Source organism: Myotis myotis, unplaced genomic scaffold, assembly GCF_014108235.1.
Source record: "Myotis myotis isolate mMyoMyo1 unplaced genomic scaffold, mMyoMyo1.p scaffold_m19_p_9, whole genome shotgun sequence".
Classification (NCBI taxonomy): Eukaryota; Metazoa; Chordata; class Mammalia; order Chiroptera; family Vespertilionidae; genus Myotis; species Myotis myotis.
The window spans coordinates 78,284,398-78,308,710 of NW_023416401.1; the positions used below are offsets into that span (position 1 = coordinate 78,284,398).

A 24,313-nucleotide genomic window follows, 5' to 3' on the forward strand; every position below is an offset into this window, starting at 1 on the left:
CAAGGAATTCCTTAATGTACCTTCAAGAGTCCTTTCAACCAGTAAGATCTGCTCACATCACTCACCATCAGCTACACTAGGGCTCGGATTGATGAGTGTCTCCAAAGTACAGGGTCCTCTGGAGGACAAGATTGCTGGGAAACCAGGCACGAGGCAAGCAAAAATCAGCACCTGCTCTTCTGCACAGTTTGTCTGAAGTGCTTGAAGCCACAGAAGAAACAGCCTGATTCCTTCACATCTTATCTAAAAACAAAATTAAAAGTAACGAAATTAAACATATGTATATGGAGAAATGCATTTTAATGTAGCATCAGTTCCGAGAAAGAAAAACTAGAGGTGAAAGGTACTGTTAAAGTACTGCACCAAGTTCTTTACTTCGAGACAAGTAAATAAGGATACTGCAATACAGCACAAAGGTTAAGAGCTTGGGTTCTGGAGCCAGAGTGCCCGGGTTCAAATGCAGGCTCTGCCACTTTCTAGCTTAGCTGTGACCTGTGGAAAACCACTTAACCTCTCTATGCCTTAGTCACTCCACCTGTAAAACTAGGGATAACAGAATTTACCACGAAGTACTGGTATGGATCGAGTGAGTTAGAACAGTGCCTGGCTCCCAGCAAGCACTGTGTATCTCCTATTAAACGTATTTCATTCCATAGGCACAATGCCCATATCATCAACACTCAATTACCCATGAACAATGCAAAAAAATCTTCCTCCAAATTTGCACTGTGCTTTGGACAGCATTCATGTCATGTCACTACAATGGGCACAAGTCCAATGCTCCTGTAAATCAGGACACTTAGAGCTAAATAAGACTTTGAAGAACTGGCTCAGTGGGCTGGGGCAGCTCTCATGTCCCTATCTATTCTCTCCAACACCTTTGCCATGTTCTAAATGCTGAGCATCACTGGTAGAAACATCTATAGAGGCAGCTGTGTCCTTCCTCCTCCTCTACACTTACTTCCAACTTCATTCTATTCCAAGAATTCATAAACACCGGTACTTCCACTTCTATATACCTAAATGGCTGAAAAGATAACATCCAAGAAAGAAATTAAATAAGCAAAAGAGATGAAAAAGTGTCAGACAGAGCTGAAAGATTAGTGAGCTCCAAATGTAGGCAACTGAGGGACTGCCTGGCCGCCTTTCAATTACACCAAGGTATGGATCCTGCCAGAGTGAGTATTCAAGCCAAACAGGAGGCTCTACAGAAAAGCCAAGGGAAGGAAAAAGGCCAAAAAAAAGAAACAAAAAGATTGGCTAACACCCCACAGAAGTCAAATTCACAAAGACAAGTGGCAGTGCTACTCCCATTAACAATGGACTCTACAGCGTACTTTCAGATCTGCTAGTGAACTCTCTACTCATCTGCACAAACCCCCATGGACACTCACATCTGTCCTAATCCCAAGCAGGTAAATTAAGTAGTGACATTACTGAATGCATAATGCTATTCAGACTCAGACAAAAAATGACATGGTACTATGTGTACCTAATCAAATTATATTGAATTTAACAAGAAGAAAGTTCAAAATTCTATCACAAGTCTCCAATATTTTTAAGCTAACTGTATTTCAGGTAACTAACATAAATAAGGCCAATAAGAAACATGAGAGAACAACCTCACAGGTTTTAACTGTAAGACTATTCATTATAAGAGGAGGGACAAAACACAGAATCTATTGTGAAGCTAGAAGTAGCTCGCCTCCTTGTTTTGGCATGCAAGAGATATTTAACATGCCAAGTTTAAGTGGCTATGATGGTTAAACCAAAAAATGTAGTAGCTTACTAAAGGCACACTCATAACTTAATGAGCCACAAGTGAATTACCTTCCATAAAATATACATCCCAGGCTGGCTTCTATGCCAATGATGTTTTAGTGCCATCTTATCCCAGCATCAAATGGTATGTCATTATAAAAGGCATATTCATTTTAAAATCAGACAATTTTAACTTAAATTACAAGATCAATCTGCTGTACATTAATAAATATTCAAGAGGAAGGCTCTGCTGCTCTTTCCCACACAACGGTGCTCAAAAATAATTCAGAGACAACAATGATTTTAACAAGATTACTGAGTGAACAGAATCAGGCACGTTAGCTCTGAAGCTTAGAAAGGAACTGGTTCAACCCCTTCCCTTTTCTGATGATAAAACTGGAGCAGTTAGCACCTTGCCACTGGTTCCCTATCTGTATACAGCAGAATCAAATTTAGAATTCCAAACTCCAAATCCCAAGCCAGTTTCTCCTAATATTATTTAAAATGTCTATCACAATAAGTTACGATGTAAGAACAAAACTAACAATATTGGAAATATAATTTCTCAATTAAAAATAAAAACTAAGCCCTAGTCAGTTTGGTTCAGTGGATAGAGCATCAGCCCACAGACTGAAGGGTCCCAGATTTGATTCAGGTCAAGGGCACGTACCTCAGTTGTAGGCTTAGCCTGGTTGGGTGCATGCAGGAGGCAACCAATCGATGCTTCTCTCTCTCTGTCTCTCTCCTTCCCTTCCACTCTCTCTAAAAATCAATGGGAAAATATCCTTGAGTGAGGATTACCAAAAAAATATTAAAAATAAATAAAATAAAACTAAAAACTAAGTCAAGTGGTTTTTAAAGTTCTTTTCAAGTGGCCTAATTTTGTTACTTTATGGAATAACTTAAGAGTAATAAAAAACGCCATTACACATTCATCTAAAATAAATACCTTAACAGAATTTCCAGTGTGTAGAAGCTTCTTTAAAGTTGAGCCTGAAAGTTTAAAACAATAGATTAGAAATGGAGTATATAAATTTAAGATCTATTTTTAAAAGATCAGTTTTAGAAAGAAAAAATGTTTTTATAATAAAAGATAAAAAATAAAAGAAGGCTGACTTTCAAAAACAAAGCAATGTCATGGAAGGAGAGATGTTTTTAAGATAAAAGTACTTTGAATATGAACCTTTTCAAAATTCTTTTAAAAGAGTCAAAATGATTGATATTAAGGAAATACAGATACCCACGGACATTAAGGAACTCTTTTCAAATAAGAACAAATTTGTGCAGTGGGGATGTAAGAGCAGAAGGTTTCAACATGAGAACTGGTGATAAGGACCTAAGAGCCTTGCCTGGCCACTTAAAGTATTTCTTCACACCATAAATTCACAAAGATATTTCTACTCTAACTTTACCATTATGAAATCCTTTTCATTTTAATTTCAAAAAGTTTATTTGTATATATCTTACCTGTTTGATTTTTAAACTTATCCAAACTATCACGACAGCCATCCCCATCTCTTCAACCCTACTGGTTGCCTCTACATTGATTCATGTGAAAAAAAGAATTAATGAATAAGTAAAATCTATTTAGTTGAATTGATTCTCTGAATTTCTAACTTCTATTGGCTAGCTTTTATTGTATTTATAAATAACCTTAAATGTAAGTCTTACTACTTTTGAGGAGGCAGTAAGAATATCAAGGCTGGGACTAGGATGAGAAGAGTGAAGATTCTGCAAAAAAATTAAGGCGGCAACAAAAACTCAGTAGTCAAAACAAATATCTTAATGAAATAGTTTTTAAAATTAATACAAAAAATCCATAATGACCAATATTAAAATTTTACATAAGTATCAATGTTGAGCTGAGTCATACTAGAGCCTGGGGTAAAATGAAAAATATATACCACTATATATATTTTTAATGGGCAAATTTCCCCAAAATTTTAAATGTCAAAAAAATATTGAAAATCAAAAAACTCAATATTAAAAAGTATTTTAAAATCACATTATTTAAATATTTTATTTATAAAACAGAATGTAATATAATTTTGCTTTCTTGGTTTTAACAGAACCAAATTCATCAATATTTTCTAAATCTACTTTCTTGCTCATCTCATTTTCAATTCCAAGAATTGCCATTCTTGGTAATTTCTACTCAGGAAGAACTGACAATCATTTAAAAATCTTTTTCAAGGCCGTAAATTCACAAACATAGTTCGAATCTAAATTTAACATTATAAAATCCATTCTTAATTTAATTTTTTAAAAACTCCCTCTATATATCATGCCTCAAACAATTAATAAGAAATGCAGTATGCCTCCCCCAACCCCAGCAAAGGGGCAAAAACATAGAGAAATGCCCTCTGGGAGCTGGCCTGCAAGATCTGTTGAAAGTTGCCAGTGGAGCAGAAACACAGAACCTTCTGGCACTATAAATGTCTATGATAAATGCAAGAGAGCAGCAGTCCACTAGAGGAATTTGAAATTAACAAAAATTAACTCAAAATAAATCAAGGACATAAATGTGAAACATGTAAGTATAAAACTTCTAGAAGACACAGGAGAAGATCTTTATGATTTGGGTAAAATAAAGCATAGGAAATACAGTTGATAATATTATGCCTGGTGGGTGCTTGAAATATTGGGTGGATCACTTTCTAAAACATGACTGTCTATCCACTATGCTGTACACCTGAAACTAAATAAAATAATACTGAATGCCAACTGTACTTGAAAAATAATATTTTTTTAATCTTAAAAAATGTTTATATAGCACTGTTCTTCCTACTACATACAGAATACTAGATTTAGAATGTAAAAAACTAAAGTAAGTAAGGATAGTAGAAACCTAAAATGTCAGCTACTGGCTATTGAAAAGCTTCCTGCGCTAGCCTCAGATGTTGTGTAAAAGTCAAGATGCCAAAGCTAAGACAAAATTTAAGGCACATTCCTTTGAAATCTGGAATTCCATTATAGTTTCTTAGTTTCTACAACTAACTTGGTCAATACCTTGAGTGACAAATAGTAATGGTTTTAACAAGTCCAAATAAACTGGGAAGAATGCAAGAGGCACAGTGACATGTGTTAAAAAAAAAACACAAAGTGTAGAATTACAAATCCCTAATCCCTAATAAGCAATTGCAAAATCTGAAAAGCTAAGAAATCTGGAGGTTTTTGTGTAATTTTTCAGTGGACAGGAACTGACCTGCTCTGAACTCATGTGATGTCAATATCTGACTAACCTGAGGTTCTGCTGAATTAGCCCACTGATGACGAATACTCCTATGTTAGGCTACATAAGTAATAACTCTCTTGGTTACAGGGTGCTGCCCAGATCCTTAGGAGTGTTATCTACAGACATTAACACTGTGTGAATATTCACTGTACATCAATACACCATAGTGCCATTCTAAATCTGAAATAGTAGAGGCCCAGTGCACGAAATTCATGCATGGCAGTGGGGGGCGGGGGTCCCCTCAGCCCAGCCTGCACCCTCTCGCAATCCAGGACCCCTTGGGGGATGTCCAACTGCTGGTTTAACCCGATCCCAGGGATCGGGCCTAAACCGGCACTCGGACATCCCTCTCACAATCCTGGACCTCTGGCTCCTAATCGCTCCCCTGCCTGCCTGCCTGCCTGCCTGGTTGCCCCTAACTGCCACTCCCCCCCCCCACTGGCCTGACCACCCTCACTGCCTTTGTGTGCCAGCCTGATCGCCCCTAACTGCCACTCCCCCCCCCCACTGGCCTGACCACCCTCACTGCCTTTGTGTGCCAGCCTGATCGCCCCTAACTGCCCGCCGCTGCCAGCCAGGTCACCCTCAACTGCCCCCTCCCTGCCGGCCTGGCTGTTCCTAACTGCCCCCCTGCCGGCCTGGTTGCTCTCAACTGCCCCCCCTGCTGGCCTAGTTGTCCCTCACTGCCCCCCCCTGCCAGCCTAATCTCCCCCAATTGCCCCCCCCCCCCCGCTGGCCTGGTCACCCCCAACTGCCTCCTCCTGCTGGCCTGGTTGTCCCATGCAGCCTGCTATTCAGTCGTTTGGTCGTCCCTCACTAACCCCCTGCCGGCCTGGTTGTAGGCAGCTATCTTTGTGAGGGCGTGAGGGTCAATTTGCATATTACCTCTTTATTATACAGGATTCTCATTTCAAAGCACATCTAGCTTGAAGATCATCATAAAAGGGATGTGGACCTGTCTAACATCAATTCCTACCCAATTTGATAAATCATGGAAAAATATACTTACCTGAAAAGAGCCTGTTTGATTCAAGCACTAAGTATATAATCATCAATTATAAGAATTCTTTTACATGCAAATGGTTAAACTTCAGCCATGTTCTGAAACATGGCTCATTCTGAGTACGTTACAGGGCCAGCTTATTCTACTACTACATACGCTAGATCAGAGGTCCTCAAACTTTTTAAACAGGGGGCCAGTTCACTGTCCCTCAGACATTCCACACATGCGCACTGCGGGCCCGGGACGAGTCGGCTGCTAAGCAGGACAGGCAGCGGCGGCAAAAACACCCGGCGGGCCGGATAAATGTTTTCGGCAGGCCGCATGTGGCCCGCGGGCTGTAGTTTGAGGACTCCTGCGCTAGATAAACAACACCTGCTCTTACAATGGCTCAGGAGACCTAGTACTTGGTAATCCCAATCCAGGAGTCAGTGTTCCTGGTAAGATGCTATCAAAGCTACTTGTACCAGCAATTTTAACAGTAACCATGTGGTATTAGGCAGAAGTAAAGTACTAACACATACTGTCTAGTAGATGCACAAAGTTTCACAACATATTTCACAAATTAATTTCCACACATAGTTCTAATAAATTTATTCATGCTGAAAGGAGCCTACCAGTCTTCAGACATTTTAAAGTACTATCTGAAGAAAATGAGTATGATTTTCATATAAATTACAAACAAAATTGAAAGATTATAGCTAACACAAACTAAAAAAAAAATACTTCACTTAGTTATTTCTCATTGTCACCAATTCCTGCTATATCATGGAAAATAACAAATCCCCATGATGAATCTTTAGATTATACTTAACATTTGATTTAATTTTACTTTAATTTAAATATACAAAGTCAAAGCATCAATTAGCAGAAATGCTATCAATAACTCTCTAAAATTTAAAGAAAAACCTTCTCTATGTGTTTGAAAGATTTAAGACCACGGCACTTATCTTTAATAATTTAGTCATTCAGTTCAATAGATGTATGTGCCATATGTACTTTACTTTCTTTACATTTATAAATGTAAAGGCCTGATACACGAAATTCATTCAAGGGGCTCAGCCCTCACAGCTGCGGTGGCTTGCCTCGGCCCTTGCAGCCAGCTTCGTCCAGAAGGTAGTCTGGAAAGGTTGTTTGGCTATCTGGTCTAATTAGCATATTACACTTTTATTATTATAGATAATTTTAAATTGTTTATATAAGAATCAGTCACATTTTTCACATAAATAATCCTAAATTAAAATTAACATTCTGAATTTTAGAATATCCACTAAATAAGCCATATTCTTTCAGGTTCCATGTCTTTATATATTGATTTTTCTACCTAAAAAGCCCTTTCCACACTCGCCTTTCAAGGCTCAGATTAAAATTATCTCTCTTGTGTTACTCAATTCCTCTGAATAGAATTATTCAACTTTTCTTCTTTGCTGCCATTATACTTCTTTCAAAGTGACAGTTATACTGTAATTATTTTTTCTCATCTAACCCCCACTAGGCAATTGGCTTATACAAGGATGGTTTGATATTCTTTGTTTTTGCCCCAGAACTTTGCACACAAATATCTCTCCTTCAGTAAATATTTGACTGTATGAACGATCAAATAGTAAAGATTCCATAATGAGGCTATGCTCTCCTCAAATACAATCCTATACAATCCTATATAATAAAAGGCTAATATGCAAATCGACCGAATGGCAGAACAACCAGTGGCTATGACATGCACTGACCACCAGAGGGCAGACACTCACACAGGAGCTGCCCCCTGGTAATTAGTGCGCTCCCACAGGGGGAGCTTCGCTTAGCCAGAAGCCAAGCTCATGGCTGGCAAGTGCAGCAGCGGTGGCGGGAGCCTCTCCCACCACCACAGCAGTCAGACATCCCCCAAGGGGTCCCAGACTGCGAGAGGGTGCAGGCCAGGCTGAGGGACACCCTCCCCCCCGAGTGCACAAATTTCATGCACCAGGCCTCTAGTCATCTAATACAAGAAAGTTGTAGGAAATGTCAGTCTTCTAAGGCTAAAGGACTAAACCAACACTTTAAAAAGAAGGTCAAGTTCACAATCAATACCACAAATTACTCCAGTTGTGCTGTGAATACTACATTGAGATGTAATGTCCGATGTCAAGAGTTGGACAGAAAAGGCAGTCGTGGCAACTTGCTCTATTTTAAGCTCCCTCTTGCTGCCACATTCTACAGCATTCAAACAGAAGGATTTTGAGCCAATGATCAAAGCTTGAAGAACAAGATATTTTTGTAAGTAAAAATGTAAAATTACTTTAAAATTCTAGATCAATGTTTCCAAACTTTTTTGCACAGGAATCCCTGGGGCTCTTGTTTAAAAACTCAGAGTATAATTGAGCAGATCTGGCTGGGGCTGAAATTCTGCACTTTTTAACAAGCTCTCTGTTGAGTATGCTGCTGCTATTCTACCAACCACACTTCAGCATAGAAAAGTACTATATTTTCCTTCAAAATCCAGGTTGGTCTTGTCTTGGTTTTAATTAGCATACCCTTGCTGATTTTCCTTGCTATAACCTATCTTGATGGTGTTAATTTTTTTAAAAAATGCTAAAAATTCAATGAGAAGAAATCTATATTACTTTAAAAAATATTTAATTGTTCTTACCTATACTCTGGTAATGCCATCGAAAGAAAATGCGTTCAGGTAGAAACTGTAGTATTTTCTATAAAAAAAACAAAACACACAATAACAACAAAATCATAAGACATAAAAAGAAAATAAACTACAAATGAAATGAAATTTTTTCATGACAGGCCCATAGTGATTACTATATATGTTTCAGAAAATAAAATAGAAAAATTATTTGTAATAACATATATACTGTACTTTATCCTATACCCCTATGGGAACAGTTTCATTTACTTGCCCCATGCAAGCTTCCTGAATGTTTTAAAGAGATTACTGTCCCAGGTTTAACTCCCCCTATAGGTGACCATGATAAGAGGGTGACTGACCATGGCTAGAAAGCTAAAGGCATAAACAGGCAGAGGCTGCCACTGATCCACTCCTTACAGCTGGACAGCAAATTCTTTCTTTAAAAGGGGATGTGAGCAGCACATCTCTATGTCTGCCACAATAACATGTGAATGATTAATTAGAATATTCTCATCATATGAAGAGATCGTGGAACTAAGAGAAGGTACCCTACTTCAGGGACACAATCTATACTGACAATGCTTCTCATCGGTTGACTATTGCCTCATACGGATGGAAGCCTGGGTGCACTGAGTCCTTCCTGTACTTTTCCTGCCTCCTTCTTGAGCAAACGATACAGCAGAGACCCAGTGTCTTATTTTCTCATGCATTTTCCTCCAAGGGGACTTGGCATATCAGCTACATTCCAGGATCATCTTCTGATCCCATCTTGCCAGTTAATTTTAAAATGTCTTATAGAAGAGGAACCAAGATGGTGGCATAGGTAAACACCGAAATTGCTGCCTCCTACAACAACTTCACAAATACAACAAAAAGACAAAATGGACATCATCCAGAACTACAGGAAGGCTGGCTGAGTGGAAATTCTACAACTAGAAGGAAAGAGAAAAGCACACTGAGACTCAGAGAAGCTGTGGAAGTAAAGTGCAGAGGTACGGAGGCTCGAGCGTGCACCCGCGGAAAGGGGCTGGTACCTGAGGATGCAGCTGTCTTTTTGAATCGGGAGGGAATCACAAGCTTCCGACTGCTCTGAACTCCAGTTCCGGGAAGTCTCTGGGGAACCAGGACTCATACGGGGAGAAACTAGACTGTCTGCCAACAGGCAAAACTCAGAACTCGAGGGCGGCTTTCCCTCAGAGGTGCTTGCAGCAATTAAATTAACAGGACACTGAGACGCACGGCCCCCTAGGGCAGGGCTGAGGATCTGCCATAGCTGCTTGCTCCGCCCTGTTGATTCCTTGAGACCCCGCCCCACCCAGGCTGCGGCAGAGGCTTTTGCATATGAATGCCCTGGCCCCTTGGAATCTGAAAATTACCTAACAAATTACAGCTGGGCCAGACAGACCCAGAACTTCCAAGAGAAGGCCCAAGGCCCCACAGCAGCTTGCACTGCTTCACAGCTGGGCCTCATCTGGGCACCTCCAAACTCCAAAAAAGGAAGGGGAATCTGCAGATCTTTTCGTAGCTCCTGCTGGGTAACCTCAGGCAGAGAATAAATTAGCACCTCCTTAGAGATCCAAGAGCCAGCGTACCCAGTGGTCACAGTGGGACCATCCAGATTACAACTCCTCAGATCCATAAGGGACACACTCAGGGGGCAGACTCAGTGAGCACCAAAGCCCCACTGAAGCAAGTCTTGCCCCAGAAGGGTGTCTTCAGCACAGAAGTTCTCCCACTGCAGACACAGCTGATTCTCACTGCCAATTGGCCTGGAGGTCAATTCCTCCCAGTGATACCTACAACAATCAAGGCATAACTACAACAAGACTGTGCACAAAGCCCACAAGGGGGTGCACCAAGAGTGTCCACCTCAGGTAACTGGGGAGGCTGAGCCACTGGGCCCTATAGGACACCTAGCACACAAAGCCACTCTACCAACACAGGGAAGCATAAAAAATGTGGAGACAAAGAAACAGGTCACAAATGACAGAAATAGAGGAAAGCAAACGACTGGATATAGAGTTCAAAACCACCTTTATAAGGTTTTTCAAGAATTTTATGGAAACCGCTGATAAATTTAGTGAGACCCTGGAGGATATGAAAAAAGACCAACTAGAAATTAAGCATACACTGACTGAAATAAAGAATAATATACAGAGATCCAACAGCAGACAAGAGGATCCCAAGAATCAAGTCAAAGATTTGAAATATGAAGAAACAAAAAATGCCCAACCGAAGCAAAAAGAAAAAAAAAAATCCAAAAAATATGAAGATAGTGTAAGGAGCCTGTGGGACAACTTCAAGCGTACCAACATCAGAATTATAGGGGTGCCAGAAGAAGAGAGAGAGCAAGATATTGAAAACCTATTTGAAGAAATAATGACAGAAAACTTCCCCCACCTGGTGAAAGAAATAGACTTACAAGTCCAGGAAGCGCAGAGAACCCCAAGCAAAAGGAATCCAAAGAGGACCACACCAAGACACATCATAATTAAAATGCCAAGAGCAAAAGACAAAGAGAGAATCTTAAAAGCAGCAAGAGAAACTCAGTTACCTACAAGGGAGTACCCATACGACTGTCAGCTGATTTCTCAACAGAAACCATGCAGGCCAGAAGAGAGTGGCAAGAAATATTCAAAGTGATGAATAGCAAGAACCTACAACCAAGATTACTTTATCCAGCAAAGCTATCATTCAGAATTGAAGGTCAAATAAAGAGCTTCACAGATAAGGAAAAGCTAAAGGAGTTCATCACCACCAAACCAGCATTATATGAAATGCTGAAAGGTATTCTTTAAGAAGAGGAAGAAGAAAAAGGAACTCTTACCATTTGCCACAGCATGGATGGAACTGGAGAGCATTATGCTAAGTGAAATGAGCCAGTCAGAGAAGGATAAATACCACATGATCTCACTCATTTGTGGAATATAATGAACAACATAAACTGATGAACAAGGACTGATCCAGAGACGGAGAGGCAATTCATTGGACTGTCAGGCCTTGGAGGGAAGGTAGGGGAGGGTGGAGGTAAGGGGGAAAGATCAACCAAAGGACTTATATGCAAGCATATAGGCCTAACCAATGGACACGGACAACAGGGGGGTGAGGGCATGAGCGGGGGGCGGGGGGGGGGAGGGGGTAACGTGGGGATAAGGACACATATGTAATATCTTCATCAATAAGAAATATATTAAAAAAATAAAAATAAAAAAAATAAAATGTCTTATAGAAGATACTAAGAAAATTACTGTAGAGGTCCGGATAGATCTTATCTTGGACTAGACGAATGTCTGCATGCGCACTGTTCTTTACTTTAGTCAGGAAACCAATTTGGCACTGAGTCATGCTTTTCAGATTTTCAAAATACTTATTTGTTTTCATGATTTAGGTTTCTTTTCTTAGTATGCAATAAAGAAAAAAGAAACATAAAGAATACAGCAAGTTGATGTATCTAGATGCTTGGGTACTTTCAGTTAGACACAAGGAATCTCTAACTTGTTCTGTCGGGCCTATCACTACCATCACTTCTGAATAAAAGTTTTCAGACTTACAAAGTGGATGAATTTTAAAAACACTTAAAAATAAATTCAATAATGTTCAGGTATGTAACACAATGCCCAATGCCAGAGCTACTAAAAATATTTCTAAAGGGACAGAATATTATAGAACTCAAAGGCCAAAACACCATCCACACTGAAATTTCTTTTTGCACCCAAATATTGCAATGGCCATTTTATATACTAAGTCTATGAGGTCAATAAAAATAAAGACCCACACAACCATCCGTGTCTAAATGCTAAGCCTGTCCCCTAGAAAGTCCCAGATGAAGCCTACTTCACTGAGGCATATACAATATGGCATTTCTACTGCAGCCAATATTCTAAGCTACACGACTGTGAATGCCATATAAACTATTGACACCTTATAGTTTCACTGGAGAGTAAAATAAAGAAAATTTTTTCAGGAAAGCAACACAGTGTGAATAAATATTACTTTTCAGAAAAACACATGGCTCTGTTTAATGCTCAGTGCTCAGCTACATCTATATGGTAATCCATTATAGCACACTCGAAATCAAAATTAGGTATTACTAACTGATCAGCACAACAGGGAATCTGTCATTCTTTTAACTGATTATCCATAGTTCTTTCTTCTTCAGAACCTACTGCATGACCAGGAATAATGTAAAATTTAAGCTGGAGTTTGTACAAGATGCTATCTATGGTGTACTTTAAAACTGCTATTGTTGTCCCATACACTGAAGAGGTCGTGAGTTCAATTCCTGGTAAGAGCACATTCCAGGGTTGTGGGTTTGATCCCTGGTCAGGCACATGTGTCAGGCAACTAATGGATGTTTCTCTCTCACATCAATTTTTTCACTCTCTCCATCCCCTCCTTGTCTACCCTCAGGTAAGGAATTAAAAGAAATAAAATAAAATTGCTGACTGTAATTAAATTTTTGCGGGAAACATTTTTTTTTCAAATAATTACCAAATGACCATTAGATTCACACTTGATTTCAATTCCACTTAGAAAGGGAAGACAATGAAAAATGAGAAAAATATTACATATTAGCTCATATAAGGTATACTAAAGCAATGACCAACAAAACATATCCCAAAGTAGAGGAAAAGGGGAGAAACTTTCCCTGAAACTAGCTGCATGACACAAGATGCTTGGTCAAGAAAATGACCAGGAAGAGAACAGAAGTCCAGTAACCCTTTGAGTTAAAAGTGCTCAGAAAACTATGATGAGAACTGAGTAGTTATGTTTAAAGGAAACATCCTGTGAATGCCTGTGCTAAAAGGATAGTCTGGCTTTAGAAAGACCCAAGTGAGTAGGAGCCCAGTGGCATGGACACTTCCAGGTAGACCTATGGAAAGGGCAACTTATTCATCAATTGTCTTGGGCCTGGCCACTCATCTCTTACTAAAAATGACTTGACTTCCTGATATGGACAAAATATTTTTACTGAGCTCTGAATGTCAACACTTGTTTGGAACCTTAAATTTTAAGAGAAATAGAACTAAAATAAGGAACTACAAAATAAATAAGTAAACAAACAAACAAGGAGACCAGAAACAGACTCTTGGATACAGAGAATATTTTTATGTTTGCCACACAGGAGGGGGGCTGGAATGGGTAAAAAAGGTGAAAGGATGAGGAAGTATAAATTGGTAGCTACAAAACAGTCATGGGGATATAAAGTGCAGTATAGGGAATAAAGTCAATAATAATTATAAGTGTGTATGGTGTCAAATGAGTATTAGATTTATTAGACTGATCACTTTGTAAGTAACATAAATGTCTAATCACGGGGTTGTACACATGAAACTAATAATATTGTACATCAACTGTAACTGAAAAATAAAAAAATATTTTAAATAAACCATAATGAGATAATACCTCAAATCTGTCAGAATGCCTATCATCAATAAGTGCTGGTAAGGATGTGGAGAAAATAGAACCCTCATACACTGTTGGTGAAGGTTACAAATTGGTGCAGCCACTATGGAAAACTGTATGGAGGTTCCTCAACAAATTAAAAATGAAATTGCCTCATGACCCAGCAATTCTACTTCTAGCTATATATCCAAAGAAAACCAAAACCCTAATTCAAAAACATATATGTACCCCTATGTTCACTACAGCATTATTTACAATAGCCAAGATATGCAACCTAAGTGCCCATCAATAGATGAGTGGATAAGAAAGCTCTGGTACATATGTACAATAAAATATTATTTGGCCATAAAAAAGAATGAAATTTTACCATTTGCACTGGACCTATAGAGTTTTATGGTAAGTGAAAAAAGTCAGACAGAGAAAGACAAATATATGATTTAACTTATATGTGGAATCTAAAGAACAAAATAAACAAAACAAAAACAGAGAAAAAATTAAGGACTGCCTGAGGGGAACAGGGGGCTGGGTGAAAAAAAGTGAAGGAAATAAGAAGCACAAATTGGTAGTTACAAAATAGTCACAGGATGTAAAGTACAGCATAGGAAAGATAGTCAATAATATTGTAATTACATATGGTGCCAAGTGGGTACTAGAATTATCGGGGAGATCACTTCGTAAATTATATAATTATCTAATCACTGTGCTGTACTAATATAAAATATTAAAACTAATATAAAACAATACAGAATGTCAAAAAATGTTTATAAAAAAGCCAATAAAATCTGTTTAATTTACTCAGTTGAATTTTGTTCTTTAACAGTTTAGTATTGTTCAAATTAAACAATTTTTAAAAATAAAAACACCCTGCCTGGCCAGCATGGCTCAGTGGTTGAGCATGAACCTATGAACCAGTTTGATTCCTGTCACAGCACATGCCCGGGTTGCAGGCTTCATCCCCAGTGTGAGGGATGCAGGAGGAAGCCGATCAATTATTCTCTCTCATCATTGATGTTTCTACTTTCTCTCCCTCGCCCTTCCTCTCTAAAATCAATAAAAATATTTTTAAAGAAATAAAAAATAAAAACACCTGAAGTTAATATAAATTAATATTAAATGAAAAATGTAATTTAAATTTTTCTAATTTTTAAAATTAATAAAGTTAAAAAAACACTTGAAACTAATAAGAAATAATGATTGTAAACTGCAATTGAAAAAAATTTTAAGAATTAAAAAAATAATAACTTTAAAATTATACAAAAGTGAAATTTCATTAACTTTTTTATATCATACTATTTTAATTCTGAATGATTTAAATTTGTATTAAAAGAAAAAGGGAGACCAGCCTTGAGTTGGATCCTAAAGAATATATAAGAAGGGCATATTTTAGGCAGACTAAGGGTTATGGGGGTAGGAGGGAGGAGATCTGCTGCTTTGTTTGGGGACCTTCAAAAGGTTGCCAGAAAGGACAGAAATAAGATAGGAGGTAAGGAATGGATTGGGAGGGAAAAGCCAGGTCAGGAAGGGCCTTGAAAGCCTTGCTGGGGAGTTCTAAAGGCCACAGGAGTCAGAATTACATTGCACAGAGAGCATTCCAGGTAGGTAAGGGAGAAAGAAGGGGCAAGAAGATCACTAATTAGCAGATATCCCAGTAGGGGGGAAATTGAGGCTCTGAACAAAGACTGAGGTAAGACGCAGAAGAAGGTATCTAAGAGCACCTTCATGAGCTATACCAGTGATGGCGAACCTTTTGAGCTCGGCGTGTCAGCATTTTGAAAAACCCTAACTTAACTCTGGTGCCGTGTCACATATAGAAATTTTTTGATATTTGCAACCACAGTAAAAAAAAGATTTATATTTTTGATATTTATTTTATATATTAAATGCAATTTAACAAAAAAAAAATCAACCAAAAAAATGAGTTCTCGTGTCACCTCTGACATGCGTGTCATAGGTTCACCATCACGGAGCTATACAGAACCTTGGAATAGAGAAAAACACTATCAATAGTGATCAAAATAAATAGACAGATACAAGTGGGAAACCATTTTTATTAGATACTAAAAATGCAATGTTGAGTGGTACACTTGAAATCTGTATGATTTTGTGAACCAATGCCATCCCTATAAATTCCTTTCTTAAAAATGCAATATTCAAAAACTTGGAAGCATATGCATTTGAGAGACTGTAAGGTTATTTTTTCACTTTGCTTAAATTAAGATTGTGCAAAGGTCTAATCTCTTTTTAAAGAAAATCAAATTGCACTAGACTCTTGTTTTACTTTTAATGAGAGAACATCCACAGATCTTCACAAATCTTCAAATTGACAAGGTATAATTCTATCCACAATATGTTGTTTTGCCCGGAATAAAGCACTCAGTGAAACAGATTTGGGAGGAGCCTTTTTACACAACCAAATCTGCCATCCTCTTCTTCATTTCATGCACGCTTCTATTTTCTGGCTAAAAACTACATTTTTCAGATCTCTTCAATTCTGGTACCAGTACAAGTTGACTGTCTGTCTTTTCTGTGGCTCTCTTTTCTGTGCCATTTCCTCCCCCCCCCCCTCTCTCTCTCTCTCTCTCTCTCTCTCTCTCTCTCTCTCACACACACACACACACACACACACACACACACACACACATCACTTCTAGAGAGTTTTTAGGTTAAATGATGAGGTGCCACCACGTGGTTCCCACCACCCTAGAAACTTAAGAGGATTTAAATGCTCACTTCAGCGCAATTAGGAAGTACTGCAGACCTGCAGTCATCTCTGGACTGGCCACTCATCCAAGTTCACTCAGCGAAAGTCCGCAGGAGCAGCTGATGCCCTGCAGGCTTCAAGCCAGACTATTCCCTTCCAACCAGTCCAGTGTCACAAGCACATCAAACACTAGGTGTCACTCTGTAACAGCCACCATGCTACACATCCAAACAAAACAAGCTATAGAAAATTTATAGCACAGCAAATATTGGTACAACTCCCTCCTAAATTTATATATACGTGTGTGTGTGTGTGTGTGTGTGTGTGTGTGTGTGTGTGTGTGTATGGAATCAACTCACCCAAATTGTGTTAACACATTAATTCCACTCAATTAAAAGAAAAACACTCTACAGAGTGTCTGCTGTTCTAACAATAAATACAACATACTCAAGTTTTATTGTGAATTTTCCATGTAATTTACCCTTAAAGGGTGTGGTTTCCACCATCTGCCCTTAAAGGGTTCTTAGAAACACTTGCTACTGCTGCCTCCCAGAGGACCTGCTCCGGAGTGTCAGTTACCAATGAGTCGAGTGAGAGGGACCAGCATGCCTCTAAGCTCAGGGCACCTGGGCTGCAGCAGATAATCGCAAGAATGTAATTTCAGACTTTCACAAACATCTTATCTCCAGTTTCCCTTCCCTGAAGGTAGACTGAGTAATTCAGTGTATCCTATTGGTTGAATCCCAAGTTTCACACCTAAGTCTTGAGGCATAAGGAACACTATAGTCTTGAACATTAATTTTAAAAATTAAAATTTCCATTGAAAATGGCTCCTTTCAACTCAGACACTTGTAATTTACTTAAAATTATTTATGTGCTATAATAAGATGATCAAAGTTTAACCACAAACAATGCAGAAAGGACTAGATGTTTATGTTTTTTGTTGCTATCTTCCAGTTTGCAGAGCTCACAAACATTTCATGGTCAAAAGTAGACACCAGGCCCTGGCTGGCGTGTGTAAGTGGTCAGATGGTCTGCCCACACACCGAAGGATAGTGGGTTTGATTCCCAGTCAAGGGCATGTACCTGGCTTGCTGGTTCGATCCTGAGCCCAGGCCGGGGCACAGGCGGAGGCAACTGATCTATGTATCTCTTTTCTCTCTCTTCTCTCTTCTCTCTTCTCTCTCCTCCTCCTCCTCCTCCTCCTCCTCCTCCTCCTCCTCCTCCTCCTCTTCCTCCTCCTCCTCCTCTTCCTCCTCCTCCTCCTCTCCCTCCCTCCCTTTTAGAGAAAAAAAAAATCAATGGAAAAAAATATCCTCAGCGGAGGATTAACAGCAAGAAAAAACTCACAAAAGTAGACAGCAGAATAACCATTTGCTTGTCAATTAGAGATCTAGGCCCTATGCTTTATCATTTCCCCAGTACCTGGTATAGGACACAGCACTAAGGAATGACTACTGAGCAACTCGCCCCCACAGGCAATACATGAATCCAGTGAGAAAGAGCCTAACAGGCCACCCAGTCCTCTACTCCCTACAGACGGGGTCTTAAGGAATATTGTGGAGCAGGTCGCACTATGCCATAATAATAATGCTATCATATAGAGTTGTTCCCAACCAAAAGCTCAACAATAATAAAAACTAGTATGACTAATGTTATGAAGAGAGCCAGAAGAATTAGGCACTTCCATGACCATTTAAAATACATATAACACATTAAAATATGCCCCATTGTCATAAAGGTGCCCCAATATTCTGGTCATGATAACCAGTGGCACTGGTTTTGCTTGCCAAGGAACTCAAGACAGCTTTGGGAAGGGAAGGTGGATGAGAAGGGTGTCCCTGTCTTTTTTAAATGTTCTCCAGGATATCTGAACTGACACTGGCCTTTCTCAGTTGCTATTCAACATTTAGAATTATCTCAGGACCCAGGAGCTACATTCCAAACTGGAACCATTCTTTAAAAAGAAAAAATCTACTGAAGTATCCAAATATTTGAATTCAATAAGATTTTAAATTCCAAGGATTTATGAAGAATCTGTTTTTCCTGTTCGTGTTATTTGTTCTTGTCCTGCCTCCACTCAATAACAGTAAAGTGTTCCTTTAAGGAATAAATACTCAACAACAGTAAAGTGTTCCTTAAGGAAAAAAAGCAATAGAGTGAGAAGTTTGTGGAAGGAAGTCCTTCACCTGTCTGTGGGGAGGAGGGAGCAGCATGGAAATATTTTTGAACACTGGAGAGTCTGGAATAATAACAAATAAAAACCAAAAATAACAGAAGCTGTAGAAAAGGTTAATTATAAACATAAAATTCTGCTGTCTTTCTATGTGTTGTTTGCTCATAAGAAGAGGTATTAAGCCATGGCATAGAGAAAAAGAATTTTGACTTAATCCTATAGGACACCTGCCTTGAATGAGTTGACTTGCCTATGATTCAACCTGTGCATTTGCACTGAACCTCTGCAGGAGGGTCTAAGTTGTTTTCATTTTCAAAGATTATAAAAGATAAACAGACCGAAACCGGTTTGGCTCAGTGGATAGAGTGTCGGCCTGCAGACTAAAGGGTCCCAGGTTTGATTCCAGTTAAGGGCATGTACCTGGGTTGCGGGCACATCCCCTGTAGGAGATGTGCAGGAGGCAGCTGATCGATGTTTCTCTCTCATCGATGTTTCTGACTCTCTACCTCTCTCCCTTCCTCTCTGTAAAAAATCAATAAAATATATTTTAAAAAAAAACGATAAACAGTCCCACCAATAGAAGAAGGGAGAAGGTGTGTGTGTGGCGGGGGGGGAGGTTTTGGAGGAGAAATGGAAACAAACATCTCAAAATTATTTGGATTACTATTATATTTATAATTCTACTTTTTCTTCAGGCAATTCTTCATTATTAATATCTGAATTACAGTGATGCTATTAAATGTAAAAAGTATAAATATATAAACATGTGTTTATATGTGAAATAAAATCAATATTCAAATTATAGGAGGGCATATACAAAGCAATTGTATAGAATGAAAATCAGCTATTTGTTTCCCCTTTTGCAACACTTCAGGCATTGCACTGGATCCAAATGTGTTATATTCAGGAAAGCTATTAAAAGGCCTTTCCCCATATTTTGAGGGGAAAAATCAGAGGCTAAACCAGCTATCTATACGCTCGCTTGGAACAATGAAGAACAAGAGACCCAGTGTTGAATTCCATTAAAGTAAGACAGAAATTCCATGCCAGTCCTGCATTAACCCAGGTCAGTCATAACTCCCAAGCATAACTATACCCAGCAAGACTGCACACAGGAGTCCTGCTCCAATCCAGCATTACCTCCATACTGCGGGGGAGGGGGGGAGAGGGGAGACGATATGCAGGAGGCCTGTAGTAAGTTTCAGACAACCAAACTGTCATCTTCGACAGTAAAGGAAAACCAAAACTAGTGACCACAGTATTATGCCCCTTCCACTGTCAGCCCCTGAAGCAGCCCACATGTCCTCTGCTCTCTGGGCATCTCGCCTACTGCCGTTCACCTCTTATGCCCATGCTTCCCCAGCCCGATCTCTCCCACCAAAAAAGGGGTGAGGGAGAAACAGCGGGCATCATCCTGAAATGACACCAAAAGTGTTTTCTTTAATCTTGGGGGTGAGGGTGGAGGTGGAGGGGAGGTGGAAAATGTGGTGGGGAGATAAAGTACTATGTAATTTGTCCATTTTTAAAAATATTATTGTCATCTTAAAATAAACATGAAAAGAGTAAAATGAAACTGTGTGTGGCTCTTCAATTTTGTGTTTACAGAAGGCCACTTTAAAGTCATGCGTCCCCAACCTACGATTGTAAATAAATGCTTATCCCCCCTCGGCCAAGGACACTGTGGTAACAATGCCTGAGAAGCCCAGGGAAACCATTTCTGTAAAACACTAAACCTTAAGTCCCCTGTCCCAGAGGACACAGACATGCAACATGCTAAGGATTAGCCAGTGTTTAACAAAGAGGAGTCTTTCAAATGAGATAACAAGGCTCTGTTGGGAGACCATGGAGCTTCTCGGCCTAATCGGCAGCTACTTGCAACAGAAATTTAAATTAAGTTACTTAAAATTAAAATGTAAGTCACTCAGTCATACCAGCCACATTTCAAGCACTAAACAGCCCATGTGGCTAGTGGTTACCTAACTGGATAGAACTGTGGACGAAAGGGGCCACATGCTAACCTGACAAGCTCAGGGAAGGCCTGCATGGTGGTCTTGCAAACTCAGAGACCTAAAGTAACCACAAAGGATGGTCTGAAATTAAACTTTAACTAAAAGCAGTTATGGGGGATAGTTACATCCTAGGCCAGTATCTTCACTGACAAGGTCAATCTATACCTTAACTGAGCTTCTTGTCTTTTTGCCTCTATGATAACATAGTATCATTGAAATGTCAGAGTAACTTGTAACTTTCCTTTTTTCTGGACCCCTCAGGGCACAACCAATGTCCTGGGCACCAGGGCAGATACCACAAATTCCTTCACTGTTATTGTTATCATGTTAATTGCTGACTGTGACTATCCTGTACCCACCTAAGCAATGTGTCTATCATTTTACTTTTTACCCAATCCCAGAGGTTTTCTGCTTGTTTTCTCCCGCCTCTCTAATCTATCACCAATGGGTTTCATGTAACCCACCTATGTCTCCTCCTTTGATTGGAAAGTATACAAATAAATGGAAAACCACCATTCTCTGGAGCATTATCCCAATCCATTGAGATTCTGCTTTCCAGCAACTGTCAACTGTTTGGCTCAAATAAACTCACAAAAATTCTTAACAGGTTTGACTGCTTTAGCAGAGCAGATATAGCATATCCGCAGCATCACAGAAAGTTCTATTGAGCAGAGCTGCTCTAGAGGAAAAGCCCACTGAGATGTTTAGATATGCAAAGGCTAATCAGAGTCAACTCAATTTAATATTTAAAACTAAATGAAAGCATGAAACTAAATTTCATGCTAAAAATTACTTCCCTTGTGAACTTCCTGTTTTGAACACTTCAAACAAAGCTACGTTTGAAGTATCATAAGTTGGGAGAGTTGGAAGAGACCCCAGAGCTCATCTAGTCCCATTCCCTCACTTTTTGTACATGGAAGCCAAGGTAAAGAGAGGCTAAGTACTGATACCACTGAAATTAACTAGTTATAAATAACAGGAAAGGAGTAAAGGGGAGGGCCACATATTATGGACATGTCATTTGTGTAGCTTTGCCAGGAAGCTGCAGTTTAACACTCTCCAGATCTGTTGTTCCTCACAGATCCTGGGGGAAGGGACTGGACAAAGGAAGAATAGACACATGCCCAGTAAGGTGAGGGTGATGTGGGAAGGTACTTGCTTTCAGTAACACCTGGGAACAGGTCATTGGCCAGAGTAGGCATGGCCACGGCAAGTACAGGAAGATCTGAGATACTTAAACTCCTACACAACGGAGTTGGCGCTCTTTGTTCCTGGCTTGCAGGGCTCTATGCTCCATAGGCCATGTGGACGCCACACATAATGGACTAATGGGCTGCAACTAGCCTAATGCTGTGCCGGACCCAGCTCCACCATGGGATGGAAGCTACAGACACCGCCTTTGCTTCTAGCTCTGCTGAGTCTCCAGCTGCACCTCTTCCTGGACTGGATGAAGGGAAATGGGACATTGGAAACACAAGGAGGTAATCTCATCTTCCTACAGGGGCCTCCAGAAATACTTATTCCAGCGGCAACCAACTCCCACTAGCAACAGAAAAAGACCATCCACGCATTTCTCTGGTAACAATGCTTTTTTTAAAAACTATGTTTTTATTGATCTTTAGAAAGAGGAAGGAAGAGGCATAGAGAGACAGAAACACTGATGAGAGAGAAACATTGGCTGTCTCCCGCACACCCCCTACTGGGGATGGAGCCTGTAACCCAAACCAGTGACCTCTTGGTTCATGGTTGATGCTCACCCACTGAGCCACACCAGCCTGGCTGACAACAGTACCTTAAAAGCCATGCAGCTTCTTCGTGTCAAAACCTGATCTAAATCTAGCCAGACGTCTGCTACCTTTTTTCCTATCTCTTTTATCCAGAGACTTTCAGGTGAAAGAGAAAATGTTTTTAACACAAAAATACCAAATAACTGCATGGAATATAAGTTGAGAATTAAATACAACAATAAATATTAACAGGTGCAAATCACTGTGAGGCATACAAAAGATTATAAGTAATGGTTGCTGGCCTTGGGAACTACATAGTCTCGTTAGGAAGCTAAGGCATAGTCACTTTAAGGGAAAACTAAGAACATTTAGCTATAATTAAATCGTAACAAGCGGGGGTGTACCACATGTGTTCACAGAAAAGAATGGGCAGCTCTAGCAGGAGTTGCGAGAAGAAATTGGAAGAATGGGCCAGCTGAGGAGGAAAGCAAAGGGCCGTCCCTGAAAAAAAGAATTGCATAAACCAAGAGGCAGAAGTGAAACTATGCAAAAAGAGGTAAAGGGGCAATAAGCAAAGTAGCATGTGTGTGTAACAGCACTTAGAGCAACACCAACAACAAAACGCAAACAAGAGCTGCACGGGGACCCCAGAGGGGACTCTAGGTTTCAGACCAGACTGGGCCACACTTTACAGATTATAAGAACAAGTTCAGGTCCCTAGTAAGGAAAAAAAGTAGCATTTATTTAATTTGAAGGGGTACTTGGAATAAATTTAAAAATTAGGAATCTAAAAATCAAATATCCTGTATATCTGTGATTTCTGACTGTGATAGCTGAAAAACAGATGAATGAGTAGCATTCTGAAGCCAGAACATGTATAAATTTTAAAATTAAATCTCTTCCTCCATCCATGTATATTGTATTTAAATTGGGGTGGGGAGGGTAAGGAAATGCCTTGCTATCACATTCTATAAGCTTTCTTAACCATATACAAAGAACTCCAAATTACTCCATTTCTCTACTAAAGGGGGATGGCACATACTATAGCAGTTTGAAACATTTCTATAATAACTAGATTCTCTGCATTCTTTTTTTTAAAAACTGTGTTTTTATTTATTTCAGAGAGGAAGGGAGAGGGAGAGATAGAAAGATGATGAGAGAGAATCATCAATAGGCTGCCTCCTGCATGTCCCCCACCGGGGATCCAGCCCACAACCCAGGCATATGCCCTGACCAGGTCAACACTCAACTGCTGAGCCATACCAAGACAGGCTGTATTCATGATGCTCTGACATTCTGGGGCCTTGCTGACCTAGGAAAGACTGTCTCTCCTTCGTTAGCTAATTGCTAGAGATAGTACCTGCCAGCATATTCCAACCAACCAACCAACCAATCCCAAATCTACACCCACCTCCTTTTATGGGCTCTCACACTCTGGGACACTATCCCCCTGCCCAAATCACCCAAGGACCAAATACTGAACAACTAGGGATCATCCTACAACCTAGAGCCCACCAAAATTATTCAAACTATCCCCTCCTAAGCCTGCTTATTAGCTTGCTTGCCTTACCTTGCCCATTCCTTCCTGGAAAAAAAAAACACAATAAAGGCTCCTACCCTCAGTTCCCCTCTGCCTACTTCTCTGTATAGCCCTAACAGGGCATGGCATGCATCCTGCTAT

The 24,313-nt window shown here is 39.7% G+C and overlaps 1 protein-coding gene across 12 annotated transcripts in view; it reads right to left on the reverse strand.

Moving 5' to 3' along the window:
• Positions 1 to 24,313, reverse strand: part of RALGAPA2 (Ral GTPase activating protein catalytic subunit alpha 2) — a 304,655-nt gene that overhangs the window by 248,282 nt on the left and 32,060 nt on the right. For 7 of the 12 annotated variants that reach the window (XM_036321186.1, XM_036321185.1, XM_036321180.1 and 4 more), the window contains exons 4-6: positions 8,623 to 8,680; positions 2,711 to 2,754; positions 66 to 243 (exon numbers count right to left, since the gene is read on the reverse strand). In XM_036321186.1, the coding sequence (XP_036177079.1) occupies positions 66 to 243; positions 2,711 to 2,754; positions 8,623 to 8,680 (280 nt within the window). Of the gene's footprint in view, positions 1 to 20; positions 244 to 2,710; positions 2,755 to 3,228; positions 3,639 to 8,622; positions 8,681 to 24,313 lie in introns of those variants that run through there. The other 5 variants (XM_036321190.1, XM_036321188.1, XM_036321189.1 and 2 more) reach the window with 5 other exon arrangements.